General features: G+C 41.8%; 1 protein-coding gene across 3 annotated transcripts in view; it reads left to right on the forward strand.

Annotated features, from left to right (window-relative positions):
* The window catches only part of ZNF316 (zinc finger protein 316), a 108,433-nt gene extending 86,176 nt beyond the window's left edge, over positions 1-22,257 (forward strand). For all 3 annotated transcript variants that reach the window (XM_021006369.2, XM_021006367.2, XM_021006368.2), the window contains exon 6: positions 16,990-22,257. In XM_021006369.2, coding sequence (XP_020862028.1) covers positions 16,990-19,160 — 2,171 coding nt within the window. In that variant the 3' untranslated portion in view covers positions 19,161-22,257. The remainder of the gene's footprint in view (positions 1-16,989) is intronic.
* The last annotated feature ends 219 nt before the right edge of the window (positions 22,258-22,476 follow it).

The raw sequence follows: 22,476 nt of genomic DNA on the forward strand, positions 1-22,476 counted from the left end.
CCAGGTGCTGCACACACACACTGCTTGGGAATTGATTTAGGAGGTCCTAGGTGCTTCCTGCCTCATTTTTTGTAGTTCAACCTCTGATATATGTAGGATCATAACATTTTTTATCTGGGAGAGATCTTAGAGATAATCTAATCCAAGCCCTTCATTTTATAGCCGAGGAAACTCAGGTTGACTGCAGTCAGGCGATTTAAGTTCACTCATCTATTGAATACAGTTGCAGAGGCAGAATTTGAACCCAGGTCTTCTGACTTTACTGTACCATATTCTACTGTACCATATTATCATTTCCATTTTATCTTATAGTTATTTGTGTATGTTTCCCATCACCCAGACTGTCCTCTAGTCTTCAAAAGTACTCCTCTGACAATAATCAAAATTCAAATTTATAAGCAAATTCTTCTGATCAGAGGACTTTGTGACCCCTCTGGGTTCACAGGACCCGTTGAGTAACCTGGCTAACCATTATTTTTCAGAAGTTGAGGGGGAATTTAGTATCAACTGATAGCATGATAATTTCAGCACATAAAACCAAAGTGACCTTGAGAAATGGGGTCTTCAGTTCCCTAAATTCCGTCTTTTTTTTGAAGAGCCATTTTTTTACAGGTATTTGGAGGGGTTTGGGGGAGAGCTCAAGCATGTCAGTGCTTTTACTCTGCCATCTTGTCTCTGCCAACAAATCCTTTTAATTCCATCTTTTTTGAGAGAGGTTATTCAAACACATCCCTAGTTTCCATAGAACACTGTGCCAGTAGTCAAAGAGAAACCTTTACTCCCACTTTGGGTGCTTCCCTAGGTGTGGGTGGCATCAGAGCCATCTTATTTTTTAATAGTCATTACTCACATTTGCATAAATGATTTCCTCAATACAGCTTTGTGAGGGAAGGGTAATGTAAGTATTACCCCCATTTTACAGACGATGACACTGAAGCGCCACGTTCATGTCATGCAAGTCAAAGATAGGGACAGGAATTTGTTTAGCTGGGAAGAGGAAGGTAATATGCATTTATTAAATGCCTGCTGTGTGATGGGTAGTGTACTGAATCCTTTATAATTATTACGTCCTTTGATTCTCACAACAATCTTGGGAAGTTGGTGCTGTTATTATCCCAATTTATATTTAAAAAAAACCCGAGGCTGACAGAGGTGAAGTGATTTGCACAGGGTCACTCGACTAGTCAGTGTCTGAGGCTGGATTTGACCTCAGATCCTCCTGACTCCAGGCCTGCTGCTCATTTACTGCTCAGCTGCCTGCCCCCACAAGTCACACAAGGTATAGTAACTTAAAATTCATTTGTTTTAAGATTTGTAAAGGACTTTTATCTTGACAGGCCTGTAAGGGAGGGTGTTCAGATATTGATCACTCTCAGGCTCAGAGAAGGTGAGTATTCTACATAGCACTTAAAGGCTTGTAAAAGTACTTGCCTAACAATACTTGGGTGAGAAAGTGGTGTATGTTTTATCCCCATTTTTCAGATGAGGAAACAGGCCCAGAGAGGTTTGGTGACTTGTCCAAGTTAGTATCAATCAGAATTTGAACTCAGGTCTCCTGATTCCATGTTCAGAATTCTTTCTGCTGTACCACAGAATCTTTAGGTGGTATGCTTTTGTAAATATAACTGATATTCTGGGAAAGGAATTATTTTTGTAGTTTGGATCTGGAAGAGACATGACCTTCTACATGCTCTTTCACTTGTAATTCATGTAGTGACTGGTTTTCAGGCAGTTGGCCTGGGACTGTCCCCTACCTTTATTTCATTAATTTTCTAGAGGTGGTAAAACCTGAATCATTGCCACCCATTGCATATCTTCCCTTAGACAGACAATTGACTCCTTAGAAGCAAATCATAAGAGGGATCATTGTGCCCATTTCCCACTAATCATTGCATGCTGAGCCATCTCCGCTCATCCTGGCCATTAGACACAGTGGCTGTGGAGGAGAAAGTGAGGCTGATGATCTTGCACAGCCTCCCTCACTCAAATCAAAGTCAGTTATAAGTCATGTCATCATCTCCCTGATGTCATGGTTCTCTTTGAGAATGAAGGACAAACACAGCAACAACCTTTATTAGTACCCACCAGTCTCAAGCAGCTTATTTTTTAAAATAGAATTTTATTTTCAGTTATGGCTTTTCTTTGTGCCTCATTGAGAGAGCAAGAAAAAATGAAACCCATTACAAATATGTATAGTCATGCAGAACAAATTCCTGTATTAGCCACGTCCAAAAAGAAAAGAAAATATGCTTCAGAGTGTGCTTGGAGTCCATCAGCTCTCTAGCTAGCTATGGAGAACATGTTTCATCATGAGTCCTCTGAAATTGTGGTTGGTCATTGTGTTGATCAGAGTTACTGAACTTTTCAGAATTGATAATTTTTATAGTATTGTTATTATATAAATTATTCTTCTGGTTCTACTTAATTCACTTTGCATCAGTTCATATAAATCTTCCCATATTTTTCTTAAATTATCCCTTTCATCATTTCTTCTAGCACAGTTATATTCATATACCATAATTTGTGCCACCACAAAAGGGAGTTGCTATAGTTACTTTTGTATACATGGACTCTTTTCCTCTTTCTTTGATCTCTTTGGGATATAGATCTAGAAGTAACGGTATCACTGGACCAGAGACTAGGCACAGTTTAATAGCTTTTGGGGTATGGTTCCAAATTGCTTTACAGAGTGGTTGTCCCGGTTCACATCACCACCAACAGTGCATTAAAGTACCCCTTTTCTCAGAGCTGCCCCAGCATTTGTCATTTTCCTTTTTTTTTTGGTCAACTTCAGCCAATCCAATTGGTATGATATGGTACCTCAGGGTTGTTTTAATTGGCTATATGGTCTGGAAACTATTGATTATATCATTTAACTTGAGTTGTTGTTCGGTCATTTTTTTCAGTCGTGTCTGACTTTTTGTGACCCCATTTGGGATTTTCTTGGCAGAGATACTGGAGTGGTTTGTTATTTCTTTCTCCATCTGATTTTGCAGATAGGAAACCGGGGCAAACAGGGTTCAGTGACTTGCTCAGGGTTATATAGCTAGTAAGTGTCTGAAGCCAGATTTGAACTCAGAAGATGAGTCTTCCTGACTCTATGCCTGGTACTCTCATTACTGTACCACCTAGCTGCCCTTTAAGTAGAAATCTTTCACCTATCTGTTGGTCACTAAGCTGTGACTCTGGGCCCTAAGTTTTGAGATTGGAAGTGGGAAGGCGGATTCTGAGTCAGTGGACAGCAAAAGGGAGATCCAGGAATTAAATCGCTTTGCCTTCCAGTCAAGCTTCTGACTGCTCTTTCTCAAGAAGCTCATTACTTTGAACAAGCACCAGCTATGTAGCCTTGGGCGAGTCACTTAACCTCCCCTGGACTTAGTTTCCTCACTTAGAAAATGAGGTTGACTTCCTGACTTGCCTTACAGCCCTGGATCTATGGTCCTGTGATCCAGACTTTTACTTAGCACAGGCCTGCACAACATGTGGCCCACCAAAGGATTTTGAGCAGCCTTCGAAAAATGTAGGATTGCCATTGTGTGCTCACTCCTTTTTTGTCACGTGACCCGTGGCAACCAACCATCAACAGTCTGTCTCTAACCTAACCTAACTGCAGCCCAAAGAAGTTTAGCCTATTTTAATTTTGGCCTCTACCTACTGCCAAGTTGTGCAGGTCTGATTTAGCACCTGCTACTCAGAAAGCAGTCTGTTAGGGAAAAACAAAAAGGTGATTCACACTTGAGTTCTTGCCATAAAAAAGCTACAAGTCTAATGAGGAGATAAGACCTGTTTCACAAATAACTAGAATACAAGGTAATATTAACGTTAAGGTCTGTATAGGACTGAGCAAAAGGCTACGGAGGTTCAGTGTCTAGTATTGGTTGTTCTTAAGGAGTGTTTTCCCTTTGCTGCATTTTTTTTTTTAGCACTTCATACTACACAGGATACTTCTCTAAGTATGTTTCTAGCAAAATTCCAGAGGCAGGGAGTACAGGTGGCCTTAGTGCCCACTTGTGGCTCAGGCCCTAGGCGCAGAATAGGTAGGTGCTTCATCAGTGTTGGGTGAATTAGATTAATTTGACCACTATTCTTAGTACATCTGACCTTCTATCTAATGAAATAGGAGCTCAATTATGGAGACCTCTGCTGCTACCAAGAAGTTCACCTTTTAGAAGACTTCATACCTTTGAGGGGAGATAGTCCCTTTGTCTTTATTTTTATGGGGGGAGAGAGAGAGGGCTGAAGGATGTGACCGCTATTTTAAATGTTTGAGTGGCTGTCATATGAAAGAGTGGACCTTTTGTGGAGCATGTGTCAGCCTAGGACCACTTATTGGGTAGAAGTTTTAGGAAATCAGTTTCAACTCAGTAGAAGATCAGTTTCTAAAAATTAAAGCTGCCTCAAAATGAATGGATTGCCTCTTTAAAGAGAGAGTTCCCTGTCATTGGAGATGTTTGTTAGAGACCCAATTATGGATCAGTTAGGTGAGAGGACTTGCAAAATAGCTTTTTATTCTCAGGGGTCCATACTCTGATGACATAAATGAATAAAACTCTGTCTCATTTGACATCAGTTCAGTGAATCAGTCAGTATAGGAGATAACCTTTCTCATTTGGCTGAAAAACAGTCCCTTCTGTTAATAATAACAACTAATATTTATATAGCATTTTAAACTTTGAAAGAACTTTGCAAGACCTGCCTGAGTTTACATAACTAGTAAGTATCAGAAAAGGGATTTTATTTTAAACTACTTAAATTGTTTTAGTTTATAACTGTTGTTTTACATCTCCTTCATTTCTGTCTATAGCCCTTCTCTCCTTCCCCTTCCATCCAGAGGGGCATCTCTTCTAACATAGAATGAGAGAAAGAGAGACAGACAGAGAGAGAGAGAAAGAGAAAGAAAGAAAGGAAAGCAGTTCACCAAAACTAACACGGTGTATGCAGTGTTTCATACCCAGAGTTCCACCAAGGTGGGACTTCACCCAGAACTATATGGTACAGTAACAGACTGCTAGTGTTGGAGAATTGGGTTCAAATCTCAGCTCTGGTTTTTATTCCTTCTATGACCATGGACAAGTCATTTTACTCTTTAGATCTCAATTTCCTGAACTACAAAATGAGAAGGTAGGAATATATGGTCTTTGAGGGTCCTTTGTTCTCTAGGTCTGTGAAAGGACTCCAAGCACAGCTCTGCCCTGTGTTGTGTTGCACTGCTTCACCTACAAGGAAGCCAAACTTCCTTTGCTCTCCAGTCCGCTAAGTGTCTATGGCTTCCGCTTTTAGGTTTGTCTCTTCTTGGAATATATGCTGGGCAGTTACCTGTATTCCCTCCAACTCAAGTATAAAATCTTAAAACATTTAGGTTTGTAAGACATCAAGCGGGAAGAGACTTGAGTTTGAAGCCATCTCTCTGCTAAGAATTCTAATTTGTTCTTATAACTACTGTTGCAAGTATTACTACTACTATGATCTTCAACTCCTGGTAGTTATAGCTACATAGTTACCTATACTAGCTGAAAATCTGATTACTTGCTCTCAAGGGTTTATTTCTGCTGATGGGGTCTTGTTTGACAGTTGGTATAGATTCCCTCCTACCTTTGTCCATTATCAAATCCTATACTGGATTTCTTCCAATATCTTTGCTTCTTGGCCTGACCCTTGAAAATGGACTTCAGAGTGGAGAGACAGTGTGGTATAATGGAAAGAACACTGGATTTTGAATCTGATGGCCTGTTTTCATGTTCTGTGTTCATGTTCAATTACTTGTGTGATCTGTTAATGAACAAGTTGTCACCAATCTGGGGCTCACCTATTTCTTCTCCTGTAAAATAAAGAAGTCAGACTCTAACAGTGACTAGATCTTTATGAGATTCCTAGTCACTCTGGAGAAGAGATCTATGTTTCTTCTCTCTTATTAGTCATGCCCTATAGAAACCCACTGAACCAAAAATTTTTTTTCTAAAACTCTGAACACCATGATAAAAATAAGTTTACTGGTAAATAAGGAGACTTTCTAGAAAGATAAATCATACTTGAAGGGGTAAGTATTTATGCGATGGAAACATAAGAGAAAATATTCTACATTATTATTAGTAATTCAATATAATAAATAACTCACATTTCTATATTACTTTAAGTCTTATAAATTGCTTCCCGCAGAACAACTGTGTGGTAAGCAGTACAGGTATAATTATTTCTATTTTACAGATGAGGAAACAGGCTAGAAGAGATTGTGACTTATCTGAACTCATACGACTAGGTTCAGAGCTGGGATTCAGCTCTAAGTCTTCTGACTCCAAAGTGCAGTGTCTAGTAGTACTGAAGCCCGTGGAGACCCTAACATCTATTTCAAAGTTATGGGTTCTGATTCAAAGGAAGGAGAGACAGATGTTGGAAGGTGTTCAAATGTTGAGAGAAATCACCGCTTTGATGTGACTTTGTTTCTATGAAGTGTCACAGCTCTTAGCAATGAGAATACTCTTGGTGAGGAAGAGACCCTGTGCAGAAAGAGAGGGAGGTAGTGGTAGTGGGATATTTGATCAAATAACATAAATAGCTGGATCTACAGTAACTGAGGGTGGCACATATCAACTTACCTGCCTAGTGCAAAGATCTAGGCTTCACAGCACAAACCCATTGAATGTTGAGGTAGGAGGAACTGTTGATCAGGGTATCTATGAGAACATGAGACATTGACATGGAGATGTCTTTAAGTAGACTTGGTAACTGTCTTAGTAGACTAAGTAGACATGATAACTGTGCTCAAGGAGCTTAGTCATTATCGTACATAGGCGGTACTTGATAAATACTTGACTAATACAAAATAAGACATGAGTGAGTAAGTGAGACATGGTTGGAATGCTTTGAAAGTCTCGGGGAGGAGCAGTCACTTCCACCTTGGAACATCTGTTAATCAAGAGCTTCATGGAGGTGGTGTCATTGGCATTGGAGCATAAAGACCCAGGGATAAGGAGAGCTACATGTGGTGATAAATTATGAGAGAGGAAGGTATTTAGGTTAAGAAACCGGAAGCCCTTTGGCAGACAGTCTCTTCAGACTGGTTGTCCTAACAGAGAAATGCCCCCTTCTACCATCCAGATTATCAGAAAAAAATTGACGTTCCTTTAAAAACTAGAAGATGGGCTTTAGTAGGAAAACAAAAAGACTCTGAAGGTAGGAGGATGGAAGAGTGTCACACGTAGGAGGGAGAAGGGGAAAAGGAAATAATTTAAAACTATGAAATTGGAAAAAAGCCAGAGCAACAACACCCCCCCCCAAAAAAAAACTGAGGCTCTTTCTGAAGAGGAAGTTGATGCTTGTCCTTTAAGGGATGAAAAAGTGCTGCCAAAGGTGCTAGTAGGTGAGAGATCATGCAGGAAGTGGCCTGGGGTTGGGGGGGGAGGGAAGGGAAAGGAAACAGACTTTTACTAAGCACCTTTTACGTGCCAGGCATTGTTACTAAGCACTTTACAAATGATCTCATTCATTCTTACAACAATCCTGTGAGGCAAGTGGCCCCAATTTTTCATTGAGGAAACTAAGTGCTTACCCAGGATCACACAGCTAGTAAGGCTGGATTTGAATTTAGGGCTTCCTAACTCCCAAGCCCAGCCCTCTAATCCACTGCTCTGTGTGGAAGAAGAAGAGAGAAGAGTGGTGGTGGTGGGAGTTCCTCCTGAAAGGCATTGAGGCAGTAGTTAGCCTGATAACAATAGAGAGATTTCTTGTCTTTCACAAGCATATATCCTAGGACTAGTCAAAATGATAACACTGATCACTGGTGCTACTGAAAGAATATAGAAAGCATTGCTAAACATGACGAAATCTTGAGCAACAAAAGGTCACTAAACTGCACATAACCTTTGGGCTTGTTGATACCATGCTAGGCATGTAACTCCCAAAAATGAAAGAGAAAGGACAAAAAGATTTATAACAGCTCTTTTCATAGAAAAAAACTGGAAATGTAAGGGAGTGCCTATATATTGCAGAATGGCTAAATAAATCATGGCATGTACAGGTAATGGAATATTAATGTGTCATAAGAAATGATAAAAAGGACAGTTTCAGAGTAAACTGGGAAGACCTGTATGAGATGATGTAGAATGAAGTGAGCAGAACCAGGAAAACTATACAAAGACGACAGCATTAAAAAAAAAAAAACTTTGAAAGACTAGAACTCTGATATTACAGTGACAAACCATGATTCCAGAGGACCAAAGATGAAACACAATATCTGTTTCCTTGCATGAGCATTTGTTAAGTGCCTACTACATGTCAGGTGCTGTGCTAAGTGCTTTACAAATATTATCTTATTTGATCCTCACAACAAACCTGAGAGGGTTTAGATTCTCATTTTTCAGATGTTTAAATCGAGGCATAGAGAAGTTAAATGACTTGCCCAGGGTCATGCAGCTAGTAGGTGCCTAAGGTTGGATTTGAACTGGGGTCTTCCTGACTTCAGGCCCAGACTGTATCCACTGCACCCCAACTGTCTCAGTTAGAGGGGTGAGGGGTTTAAAATGACACATGAGATGTATGTGCATTTTTGGACATGGCCACTGAGGAATTTGCTTCACTTGGCTATACGTAATGATTATTATGAGGGACTTCTGGGAAGTGTGAAGGAGGGAAAATAAGTGCTTTTTAATTGGAAAAGTAAAACAACTCCTCCTAACCCCCACCCCACCCCAAAAAAGTTTTGGTCAAGAAACTGAAGAGCTGAGGGGCCACAGACGATATCTTCACTACTGCTATTTCGGAAGACGTTAACGGATTTGGGAAATGAAAATGAATAGCTAGTTAAGGAGATGGTTTTATATGAATATAATTAATATTTCTGGACCCCACTTTAAAGTATTATAACGAAGATCTAGATGAAAATGGAATATACCAAGATGGTGTCATGAAAGGTTGCAGAGAAACTTAGCTCTCCCACATAATCTAAAGAGCGCACCAGATGCAGTAATGACTAGGGCATCCAAAGAGAAATTTAAGTAAGCTCCCTAATGTAGTCTTATACAAAAAGATCTAGAAGTTGTGGGTGTCAAAGAGAGGTCTTACCAGGGAATCTGCATGGATTCAGATGAATAAACTGGAAAGCTCAGCAATGCCCAGACCGAACACTCTCTGGGGAGGATGGATGACTACAGTTCTCCTCTGGGGACCCCTGAGGGGTGACAGAAGACCGCTGTAGTGTCTTGTTTAGGGACGGCCAATTATAATACTCTGCCTGGACATATTGAAGCCTGCCAGCTTTTTGAGAGGAGACACACCAAAATAAGTGGAAGCTGCTCTTAGGAAGTCAAAGTAAGGACCAAGCACGGCTTAAATGCCCCAGTGCAGGAAGGTTCGGAGCTTGACCATAGCACAAATTTCCAGATGAGGAACTGAGGCTGGAGATTTGATTAAACAGAAATAGATAGTGATATATCTGGGTTAGGAAATGCCCAAAAGGTCAGTCTAGAAGAATAAAGTAGCACCACAATAAGTACAATCAGAAGAGCCTCAGGGAAGAAATGTGACTTAGACACAAAGACTACAAAAACACTTGAAAGGAATAAAGCAAAAATGAAATAAGAGCTTTGAGAGAAAAAATGATAGAATAAATGAGTAGAACAGAAGGTAGAAAACTTACCAAAGGAGTGGACTTCTCCCAGATTAGTATAAACCAAACAACTCAATGACGTCATGAGACAACAAGAAATATTAGCATAAAATCAAGATTGAAAAAATAGAGGAAAATGAAAGGTATCAAAAAGAACTGACCTGGAAAAAAGAAGCCTTGATCGTATAATTTGAAAAATCATAAACAAAAACTTCCTAGGTTTACTAAAACCAGATGACAAAGTGAAAATAGGAAGAATGCACCAGTCACTTCCTAAAATGAAAACTTGCAAGAATTCAGAGCTTCTAGGTCAAAGAAAAAAAAATGCTGAAATCATCCTGAAAGAAAGCAAAGTACCAGAGTCACCTCTAGGATCACACATGACTTGGCAGCAACTACTTATAGGAGAGAAAATCTTGAAAATAGTAGTCCAAAAGGAAAATGATAAAGACTTACAACTTATCCTGCAACACTGAATATAACCTTTTTGGATAAAATTGGATCTTTAATGGAATAGAAGACTCTTGATCCTTCCTGGTGAAAATGCCAGATCTGAAAACAAATTTTGAATTGTAAACACAAGAGTAAAGAGAATCTTAGAAAGGTAAATAACATGTGAGCAATTGTTAAGGACCAATTTATGATGAAGTACTTATATTCTCTCTCTCTCTCCCCCCCTCCCCCCACAAAGAATCGGACATAACTGAAAATGGCTGAACAACACGAGTCACAAACAAAATAGAACAAAACAGTTTTAGAGGGCAAATCATAAGGAGGGGATTGAAAGGAAAAAGTATAAATTGGACCAGTGATTTGGGTCAGGGCCAGGGGTAGAGAGGAGACCAGTGGAGTTGAAGACGACTGCTTTAATTACAGAACACCAGTGTTAATCTTATTCCTTGCTCTGTCATCACTTTCTGCTTTGTGAATAAAAAGTCAAGGGGAAAAAAGACCATGTGAGGGGAAAGGTGGATGGGATGAGCTTGCATACAACTGAAGAGGACAGCAGATTGGATTAGAAAAGTGCTTTGCAAATCTTAAAGTGTTACATAAATACTTGTCTCAGGCAAGGCAACAATAAAAATAGATATGGTTAGAAGACATAAACAGGGAGACTACATTATGCTTAAAGATATAGTAGACAATACAACAACAGTAATTGTATATATGTACCAAATAGTAGAGCATCTATGTCCTTAAAAAGTTTTAGGGGTTAGGAATCGAGAAAGGCTTCATGCAGGAGATCTGGCCTGAGATGCATCTTAGAAGAAGGGGGGCCCCTATGATACAGAGGTAAAGTTCATCCCTGGTGTGAGGGATAGCCAGTGCAGAGGTCTAGAGATGGGAGATGGAATATCATTTTGTGAGGAGCAGAGAAGATATTTTGGTTGGATCCCAGAATATATAGCCAGTGAGGCCACAGAAATAGGTAGAATTGAGTTGTTTAGGGCTTTAAAAACTAAAGAGAGAAGTTTGCATTTTACCCTAGAAGGAAGAGAACCTTTTGAACTTGCTTGAGTAAGGGAATCATGGTTGGCTCTGTACTTAAGGAAAATTACTTTGGTAGCAGTGTTTAAAATGGACTGGAGTGTGGAGAGAGGTGAAGTAGTGAGACCAATTATGCTATTGCAAAAAATCTAAGAGGTGATGAAGGCCTGAACCATGTGGTAGCTGTGTAAGTGGAGAGAAGGGATCAGATGTGAGATATGAAGGGAGAAAAGGCAAGACTTGGCAATTAATTGGATATGTGGGATGAGGGAATGTCCAGGATAATACTGATATAATGAAACTGGGACACTGGAAGGATGGTAGTGTCTTCAGCAAAAGTAGGAAAATTTGGAAGAGGGGAGCTTTTTTGGGAAGAGATGATGAGTTTACTTTAGACTTTAGCTTTAAGAATCCTTTGGACATCCAGTTTGAAATGCCCAAAAGGCAACTATTTATTTGAAATTGAAGCACAAGGGGAAGATAGGATGGATATATACATTTTTGAGTCCTTTGCACAAAAATGATAGTTAAACCTCTGGGAGCTGATGAAGTTATAGGAGAGAGTACAGAGGGAGAAGAGAATAGGAAGGAAGGAAATAAGCATTTATTAAGCACCAACTATATGCCAAGTACTGTGTAAGTGCTTTACAGATATCTGATTTGATCCTCACAACAGTCCTGAGAGGTAGGTACTGTTGTTATCCCCATTCTACAGTTGAGGAGAGGTTCCATGGCTCTAGTAAGTGTCTGAGGCAAGATGTGAACTGAGGCTCAGAGCTCTACCCATTGGGCCACCTACCTGCCTCAGTGTGGCCCACAACAGAATCCTAGGGAGAATCTACAGCTGATGTGCGTAATAAGCCTGCAAAGGAGACTGAAAATGAGCTGTCAGCCAGGTAGGAAGTGAATTGAGATAGCAGGGTCATAAAAGGTTAGGGAAGAGAGAATGTAGGAAGATAGGGTAGTCAACAGTGTCTGAGGCTGAGAAAATTAGGACTGAGAAAAGAGCATCAGATTTGGAATTGTAGAGATTATTGCTAATTTTAGAACAATTTAATTGTTCTAAATTTAATTGAGTGGTAAGAGGAGAGGATGTGAAGAAAGTGTAGATAATTTTTTCAAGGAGTTTGGATGAAGAAGAGGAGGGATGTAGGATCATAATTTGAGAGTAGTGTATGTGTGTGTGTGGAGGGTTTTTTTTGGGGGGGGATGGAGTACACTTAGACATGTTGAAAGGCAGTAGGGAAGGAGCCATTTGATAGGGAGATAACAATTTAAGAGAGGATGCAGCCTGCTAGTGAAGACAGAGGGGATAGGATCAAATGCACATGTAGAGGGGTCAAGTTGGTGAAGAGAGGAGTCACGTTTTTGTCAGAGCCTGAGGGAAAGGAGGAAGGAGCTGGAGATGATGTTATGAAGAGAGTGTGAGGAAGTGGTACTCATATTGAATAGTCCTTTCTTCTATTTTCAGTAAAGAAGCAAAGTCCTTAATTAAAAGTAAGGGGTTACAGGAGGTGTGGTGGGTTTGCGGAGTGGAGACAAGCTTTGGAATAGCTTCTGTGAGATAATAGGTCATTAGGAAAACTAGTGTCTTGCTACAATGAGGACCCATTTGACACTGAGTACCGTAAGTTTGTAATGTACCAAGTCAGTATGGTTGTGAGGCTTCCTCCAGTTTTGTTTAGCACTTGTGAATAGGAGCGTAGGAGGCAGATGGTGAGAGTAATCCAGGATTGAGGTTTGGCAAGGGATTCGCAATAAGGGGACAGACAGTATACAGTTGAAATGGCTTGAAATTGATGGGGGAACAAAAGTGAAGTCAGAGCAGTAGTAAAGGCCTAACAAAGTTTTTAACAAAATATAATACTGATTTATGTTAAAAAAAAAAAACCTCAGAAACATAGGAATACACGGACTTTTCTTTAATATGGTAGATTTTATCTAAGCCTAGAGCCAGCGTTACGTGTAATGGAGAAATGTTAGAGGCTGTCCTTTTAGGATGTTTATTATCATCACTATTATTTGATGTATTGATAGAAATGCTAGCTCTAGCATTAAGATAAAAAAAACTGAGGGAATATAGTCAAAAAAGGAAATTTGTTGCTTTTTATAGATGATATGAGATTCAGCTAAAATTAATTGAAACAATTAACTTCAGGAGAATGGCAGGATATAGAATAAACCCACATAAATTCATCAGGCTTTTGGCATGTTACCAGTATAAACTAGCTAGAAGGGGTGGAGAAATTCCATTCAAAATAATTAGAGACTGCATAAAATATTTGGGAGGCCAAATACTAGCACATCCACAGGAATTACATGAATGCAACTATAAAATATTTTTTTATAGTAATACAGACTTAAATAGCTGGAGAGATTAATTGTTGGATATGAATTCAATAAAATGACAATGCTATTCAAATTAATTTGCTTATTAATTGCCATATCAGACTACCAAAGGACTATTTTGGAGTAGAAAAGTAATAAAATTAATCTAGATGAACAAAAGATCAAGAATCTCAGTAATGAAAGAGAGAAGGAAGGGGTCCTAGCTGTATCTGATCTCAGAAACTACTATAAAAGATATCAAAACTATTCGACTCTGGTTGAAAAATAGAAAAGTTGATCAGTAGGAACATAAGATCCAGAAGCAAACGAATATATTGGCATAAATGTTCAATAAATCCAGTAGCAGCAACTACTAGGGTAAAGATTATTGGGGCAAATTACTAGAATAATTGAAACCGACTGGGAATACTGGAAGGCAGTCTAGCAGAAATTAAGTTTAGACCAACACCTCCCTCCGTTTTCCCAAATAGGCTCCAAAATGATATAGGTCACATTGTAGAAGAATTAGAAGAGTAGGGGAGAGAGATAACCTTTTGTAACTGTGGATAGAGGAAGAATTCTTGAGGATCACGGGAGGTAAAATGAAAATTTAGATTGCATAAAATGAAAATGTGTTGGCACAAATGAAATCAGTGCAGTTAGAATTAGAAGCAAATTTATCTGACAGAGGCCTGCTATCCATGGCAGGGAACTGATTCAAAGGAATCAAAAGATTCAGGGTTGTTGCCCAAAAGATAAATGGTCCGCAGATGTAGACAGGTAGTTCTAAGAGAATTACTTGAGAGATTAGGGACTTGCCTAGCACGGGGCTTGAACACCTGTCATCCTGAAGTCAAGGCAGGCTCTGTCTACTATGCCATGTATATGTAAATGCCCGAGGGCAGGCACCTCTCTAAAAAATTATAAAATTGCTGTGTAAATGCTGCTCTGCATTGATAGAGGGTATTTCCTTATGTAGAGTTCCATATACAGAAAGTTTACTGAGGTATAATAGGTTTATAATTAATCTGTATCTGTGTAAGGCATGGTCAGATGAAATTGAAGATGCTTGATATATTGAAATAATGTTTAAAAAACCCACATGGGTTAAGAACCTTCACCTACTAAATGAATTTTTGAGAGATCTCTTCGAGGTTAACTCTGGCTTTTCTTTCATTCCTAGGAACACCTTTACTTTCTCTCATTGACTGTGCTTCTGAGCACTCAGGCCTCTTGAGAGCCCTCAGGCTTTGGGGATCTACCTTTCACCTTTTTGCCTTAAGCTATGAAAACTCCCTATAGGATTCTCTCCTGCTGCTTGTATTCATAAGGTGTAGTTGATAGCTGTAGTTTGTGCATGGGGGTTACCCTAAGAGGGGAAGGGGCTGCCGTATTGATTATTTCAGGAAAAACTTTAAGCCAAATTTCCCCTTTTTCTTGATCTTTTCTGTTCCAAGTTTGAAACATAAAAGGTCACATATTCTATTTCACAGCTTAGTTTCAGGTATATGCAGATATGCCCAGTGTGTGGTGTATTGGTACCTTTTTTGGATTCACCTTCTCATCTAGGAAAAATTACCTTAGCAACCACTCAAATAACATCTCCCTTTCTCTGTTATCAATTAGCACTGAATCACTTCTTTGTTAAATTTTTCTTCTTTTTAATTCTTTTCTTCTTTGTTAACTTTATTAAGTTGTTCAGGTCAACTTGTTTCTTAAAGGGACCAGACCTCCCCCCCCCCCAAACATTTTAACACATTTGAGCACAATGGAATATTTTTTGAAGAAATTATATAGTGATTTCCTCATATACCTCATGAAAGGTAACTGGATCCAAGGTTAAATTACAAATGGAGTATTATATTCAGTTCAGGGGTTATATTTAGGCATTTATTCAGGCTGGAGAATTCATGAAGAGGATGACTGTGATGGAGAGAATATTTAAAACTGTCCTGGAAAATGGACAAGTCTCTCAACCTTTGTATGCCTTGATTTTCTCATCTCTAAAATTAAGGGGTTGGACTTGATGGCCTTTGAGGGCCCTTTGAGCTCTAAATCTGTGATCCCCTAAGGAACTATTTAAGCAACTGAACTTGGTTAATCTAGAAAAGAGAACATTTATGTGTGGTACAATAACAGCTGTTCTCAGGTATTTGAAGGTCTATATGGAAGAAGGATTAGACATATTTTGCTTGGCCCCTGAGGGCAAAACTAGTTGCAGTGGGTAGGAGTTTCAAGAGGTAGATTTTAGATTTTTGTCTTACATATAAAAAAAGTCTTAACTAGTAAAACAGTCCAGTAATGAAATGGGCTGCCTTGGGGGCATAGAGTGCCGTGTCACCAGAGGTATTCACCTGGAGGCTGGGTAACCATTTGTCATGGGTATTTGATGGGGAATTCTTCCGTTTGTTAGTGGCCTGAACAGATGACCTCATAAGTCCTTTTCAGACCGAAGACTCTGTGTTTATATGGAATATGATTGACTTAAACGAGCGTTGAACTCATCCTCAAATGTCCTTAAGCAGTGGGAGCTGAGATAGTTTTCTGAGTTAACCAGTTCCTTTTATTATCTGCTTTGCATATAGGCCTGGTCTCACCACGTAGCTGATCAGTCACCATAATTACTTGGGAGAAGAATTTTCTGGTGGTTGAGCTTTGAGGTGTGGCCTGTGTTATTGAGCCACTAAAGAAATCTTATTGGTGATTGAATGCTTAATTAATGTTTGTTGATTGATTGATTTTGATGATTGATTTTGATGCTAGCAGGCAAAATAAACCTTCTGAAAACTTTCATGGCGAGGGCATGGTTTTCCTTAGACTTTTCCTGTTTTTTTTTTTTTAAACTCACTGTGCTTTTATTTTTTAAAGAAATTGTTATTATATATCTTTTCTTGATAACGTTCTGTTTTTGTCCTCTTGACTTTGAACAATGGACATCATTTATTGTTGTGGTTTTGGTTGAATGATCTGATTTTCTTGGTGTGGGTATTCCCTCCACCAATGCAGATTACAAGCCCTCTTTGCCTTATTAGATACTCTTTGAGAGTCGCCATGACTGAAAAATCATTACCCTGAGGCCAGTTGTGTTAGGAACCTCTCTCAATTTACTGAGGCTAGTCCTCACATGATAGACTCACTGTGATCACCAGACTTAACATCTTTCCAACTTGGAAGGACCTATTAGAATTTGTATTCTTCTGACATACAGCCTTTGGGAAGTGAATCAGTTATCATCTTCACACCATAATGAGGCACAGGAGAAAGAGGGTAGAATAATAATAAAAACAACTCCTATTTCTCTAAAGGTTACACAGCAGTTCCCTCACTATAGTCCTATGAAGTTGGGAGTGCAAGTATTACTGCCCTCATTTTAATAGATGAGCAAAGAAAGATTAAACAGCTTGCCCAGGTGTTTACTTGTACTGCTGGTCTGTGCTGGAGCTGGAACTCAAAACTACCTCTTATTGCTCTAAAATAAATGCATTTTTAAAAAAGCCGTACCACACTCCTTTTCAAGGACCTGCTATGTGCAGGGTGCCCCTTTCTTAGCTGTCTTTTTCTTTCTCTTTTAGGTGGTTGGTTCTGGAATGAGGATGAGGAGGATGAAGATGAGGATGAAGAAGAAGGTCCTCTAGAGACCCCTGAGGAATCGGAGCCACCAGGAGTATGGTCAGCAGCCTATGGTGTGGGAGATGTCCCTGGAACCTGGGGACCTGATGATTCCATCCAGGTCCAGCCAACAGATTTATGGGGAGGAGACCCCTCAAATATGGGCATGATCACTGAAGGACAAGAGATCAAGCCCATTCTTCATAGTGGGGAGGCAGGTGCCCCACTCCTGCCCCCCTGGGCATTCTCAGCAGTGGTGGAAGCAGCTGGGGGCAGGCCAGAGACAACGTGCGATGTGTGTGGGAAGGTGTTCCCTCATCGGTCAGGGTTGGCCAAGCACCGTCGCTACCATGCAGCTGTGAAGCCTTTCGGTTGTGAAGAGTGTGGAAAGGGTTTTGTTTATCGTTCTCATCTGGCTATTCATCAGCGCACACACACAGGAGAGAAGCCCTTCCCCTGCCCTGACTGTGGCAAGCGCTTTGTCTATAAGTCCCACCTGGTAACCCACCGACGTATCCACACAGGTGAGCGGCCCTACCGCTGCTCCTTTTGTGGGGCTGGCTTTGGACGCCGATCCTATCTCGTGACACACCAGCGCACCCACACAGGTGAGCGGCCATACCCTTGTCCCCAATGTGGCCGCAGTTTCAGTCAGAGCTCGGCCCTTGCCCGCCACCAGGCTGTCCACACTGCGGAGAAGCCTCACTGCTGCTCTGATTGTGGACGGGCCTTTAGACTTCGAGCAGACTTCCAGCGTCATCGAAGGGGAGGGAAGTGCTCTGATCTTAGAGAAGAAGCAAGAAGAGAAGAGAGTGAGGGACCCGAGCTGGGTGGGGAGAGTCTGGACCCTGTAAACGAAGGCTCTGTTATAGATAGGAACTACCCTGAATTGGGGAATGGCTTTGGGGAAGGGGAAGGTCCTTCTCACCCTCTTGACTTCCATTTCCCACTGCCACCCAAATCTTGGCTTCATGGAGAGAACCTCCCAATGTTAGCCCTTCAGGATTTTGGAGAAAGGGTGGCCCACGAGTTGGTTGATGCTCCCCCTATCCCTGGTCATTTAGGGAGTCAGATCTCTCTAATTGATGGGACAGCAATGCCTTGTGACCCTTGTGCCAGTGGATTGCTATCTTTTGGCCCTTCAGTTGGGAGCCTCCTTTCTGACCCCCAGCCTTCTTCCATGTTGGAAGAAGAGACTCCATGGATATGCTCTGACTGTGGAAAGACCTTTGGGCGTCGGGCAGCCCTGGCTAAGCACCAGCGCTACCATGCTGGGGACCGGCCACACCGCTGTGCAGACTGTGGGAAGAGTTTTGTGTATGGGTCTCACCTGGCACGGCACCGGCGCACACACACAGGTGAACGCCCTTTCCCCTGTCCAGAGTGTGGGGCTCGCTTTGCCCGAGGCTCCCACTTGGCTGCCCATGTGCGTGGCCACACTGGGGAGAAACCTTTTGTGTGTGGGGTATGTGGGGCTGGATTTAGCCGCAGGGCCCACCTGACAGCCCATGGGCGGGCACACACAGGAGAACGGCCCTATGCCTGTGGGGAGTGTGGGCGGCGTTTTGGGCAGAGTGCAGCCCTGACTCGGCACCAGTGGGCACATGCAGAGGAGAAGCCACACCGGTGTCCTGACTGTGGCAAGGGCTTCGGCCATAGTTCAGACTTTAAGAGGCACCGAAGAACCCATACTGGGGAAAAGCCCTTCCGTTGTGCAGACTGTGGACGGGGTTTTGCTCAGCGCTCTAATCTGGCTAAGCACCGCCGGGGTCACACGGGTGAGCGGCCCTTCCCTTGCCCTGAGTGTGGGAAGAGGTTCTCACAGCGCTCTGTGCTGGTCACCCACCAGCGAACGCATACAGGGGAACGGCCCTATGCGTGTGCAGCTTGTGGCCGTCGATTCTCCCAGAGCTCTCATCTCCTCACCCACATGAAGACTCATCGTGGGACAACGACAACTGGGCCAGCAGCCAAAGTGGAAGGGCCAGGGCAGAACCAAGCCAGTAGGCCTTCTGGGGAGAAAGAGGACAGTAGTAACACTGTGGTGGAATTTGGGGGAAACTCTAGCTTTGCATCTGAGGAACCCACCATGTTCCCTGTCCCCTCCTGCTCTTATGAGGAGACCCTCATGTGAGGTGGGTGAGGAGGGAGGTGGGAGGAGGCAAGTCCCAAGAGACCATTTGTCCCTTCCCTTTGTGACTCCTCATGCACAGGGAGCTGGGTACAGGAAATAACCCCTGTGAGATCTCCTGTGTGTCACCTGACTTCATGCTCCTTCCTACTTCTCTCTTTAGACCGTGACCCAGGTGGGAGGGAGTTGGGCTTAGCTGTTTTCTCTGAAGCCCCTGGCACTTCCCAGCTCCTCACATTTGTGATTCTCTCCTGCTCCAGTTCTCTAGTAGGAAGCTACATTTCTGAATGGGGCTGGCAAGGAAGAGGTGGCCTTTGGGCCAGGTGGGGTGAGAGCTGGGGTTTAGGAAAGATTGAAGGAGAGAAAAGATGCAGAAGAGTGAAGGTTGGCGTTGCAGCAGCCTGGAATATGATGCCATTTGGGGCTTATATAGTAGAGCAAACCAATAGTCATGAATGGTGGTGTTATTTATTTTACTCGGATGCAGAATTGGGTGGAAAAACCCCTCATATGGTTTTCTTCTCTGTAAGCCTGGGTTTGAGCAACAGAAGGAGGCTCTTGCTTGGTAGCATGGGACTAGATAAGGGGAGCAGGGGTGTCTGTGAAACAAAGCTTAAGTCTGGGTTGCAGGTGCAGTGGATGGAGCTGAGTGACTTTTAACTTGCAGGTATGGAATTCCCCCCCTCTTCTCAACTAATTTTGTAAAAAGTGTTTGGTTAATGGGTGACTTCAGGTCAATTCAGTTCATTTTAATATTGACTAGGAAGTGATGTAACAACCTGGTAATTCCTGTTGATGCCAACTGGCATCACTCTGGCAAGTTAAGTCCCTATTCTAGGGGTAAGACTAGATAATTTCTAAGGCCTCTTCCATCTCTAACATTTTGTTTTCTATGTTCTGAAGTTCTTTCCAGTTATGACATTCTATGTTTTAAGGTCCTGTCCACTTCTGACATTCTGTGTTTGATGTTTTAAGGTTCCTTCCAAATTCAGTGTTCTGTATTCTAAGGCCCCTTCCACTGCTGACATATTCTGTCCTAAGGTCTCTTCCAGCTCTGACATTCTATGTCCTAAGGTACCTCCTAGCTCTGTCATTCTTATGTTCTCTATTTTTGTGGATCGGTGGGTAAGAAAGCTTAGAGGAATTCCAAAGAGATTAGATCTATGTTTCTAGCCCAAGGAAATTGAAGCAAAACTGAGAAAACTTTTAATGTTACTTCTTTGTGATCATGCCTTGAAGTTGAATCATAGAACCAACTGATAGGATAGTAGTCAAGAATGTTGATTCTATTACTGTCTTCTCTGCTGGAAATCCTAAGTATTCTGGAGGGAAGATGAACTAGCTCATTATGTTTGTGGGCTGGTAAAAGTTGGGTTATAGAGACTAGGTTTCCACAGCAGGGGAGAAGAAGCACATTTGAGGCCTTATGCTTCGGATTGAATGCACTCCATCCATTGCCACACTTCTCACAGCCTGACGTCGGGCTTAATTAGATAGGCCAGTTTGCCTTGTCATCAATGGTCGGTAGCATGTTTGACAATAGTAGTCAAGTGGATTATAGTTCCCATCATCTCTCTAGAATTCTTGGCTGTCTCTACCTCTGGTCTAGAGCTAGAGGCAAAGAAGTATGTTGCACAAAGAGGCCTGTGGAAAACCACATGTTTATGTGAACCATGAGGCTGCTTCTAGTGAGTTCTTTGAGTGGTGTAGATCACCTCTCTGGAGTTCCCTCTATTGTGAGTTAAAGTAAAATAGATTCATTGTTTCCACAGTAAACTCGCCTGGAAGTGAACACAGTTACCGGGAAAAGCTCTGTTGCTTCCCAAATCTTCCCTAAACCTAGAGATTCTCTGCACTAGCATCTTCACACAAACTGGTTAGAATGTCTCCTGAAGCTGATATGGTTCACTTAGCACCTTTCTTCTGAACTTAACACTTCATAGATTAAAGTATAATTAAGCACTGCTGTGAGTGACTGACTGAAGGAGGTCATAGAATCTCTTTCCTAGAGATCTTTAGGAATAGGATAGATGCACTTGCCTATAGGCAGGGGAATGGGCCAGATGACCTCTGGAGGTCCTTTCCAGTTCTTTTTCTATAGTTTCATTACTAGAGGTAAGTCGTATTTCTGTTTACAAGCAGTACTCCCATAGAAAAGTAGCATTCCTGTTTCATAGAGCAGGGAATGGAGACACTAAGAAGTTAGGTAATTTGCACAAGAAAGATGGTGAATTAATAACCAAGTTAGGATTCAGAACAACCAATATTTATTGAATGCCTATTATGTGCAAAGTACTCTATAGTCTACACTGCACAATTAGTTTAAAAAGCAGCGAAGGGCATCTTGGGAAATAACCAGCAAACCATTTTGTTTCTTTGCCAGTCTGAACGGTACCAAAAAATTGCCATTTTGAATCCAATTTCATTCATTACAACTTCACTTGCTGTAATGTAGGCGTGGCGTTGAGGGCCAGGAGGGAGAGAAGCAGGGCTGCTGAGGGTCTTTGGGGAAATTGGGGTTGGGAAGCACAAATAGTTGGTGGGTTTGGGAGGTAGGCCTTAGAAAGGGGGGGAGGGCGGGTTGGGAAAGTAGCAGGGAAGGGTTAAAAAGTGATATGGGGTTGGGGGTGAATAGGAGGGGAGGGGACAAAGGGGGTTTGTGGTGATGCAGAGGGGATTAGCGATGTTTGGGGGAAATCACGTATATTGATCAGTTATGCAGCATTATCTTGGCTCTTGGCTCAATCATACCTGGGCAAGAAAGATTATGGTGCCTGAGCTATGAGCAGTGTCCTACATAGCAATTTCTGCCCTTTCCCTAGGAGGAGCAGAAGCCCTAGAAATAGGGTGTCAGGGAGGGAAGTGGGTTTGTGTGCTGCATTCCTGGAGAGGTGAAAAGGAGCCGCGGAAACGACAGAAGTTTTCTGTAGCAGTGCCGGGATCCAGATGCCATCCCTTTCCACATCTGGCATGTCTCTTCATGTGCATGTCTTGTGTTCCCCTTGGCCCCCTTCCTGCCTCCCCCTCCCCAAATGCATCCATCCCATACTCACCCTTGTCAGCTGGAGAACCTAGCTTTAATAAAGAATGGAGAAATTGAGCTTGACTTGACTCCCTTGCTGTCGACAACTCCTTGGGTCCCTCATCTAAGGAATTTCCCATGATGAATGAGAGGCCTTTTTCTTTTTAAGTTTGCCAGGTGCATTGGCAATATTTTACATTTTGAGGGGGGTATTCTTACTCTATACTGCATTAACATATTCAACAGAGTGCTTAAAGGAGTCATTTGGTAAGGCGGGTGAAGTCTGCAGGGGCTACT

Source organism: Phascolarctos cinereus, unplaced genomic scaffold (assembly GCF_003287225.1).
Source record: "Phascolarctos cinereus isolate Bilbo 61053 unplaced genomic scaffold, phaCin_HiC Scaffold_4;HRSCAF=312, whole genome shotgun sequence".
NCBI classification, from domain to species: domain Eukaryota; kingdom Metazoa; phylum Chordata; class Mammalia; order Diprotodontia; family Phascolarctidae; genus Phascolarctos; species Phascolarctos cinereus.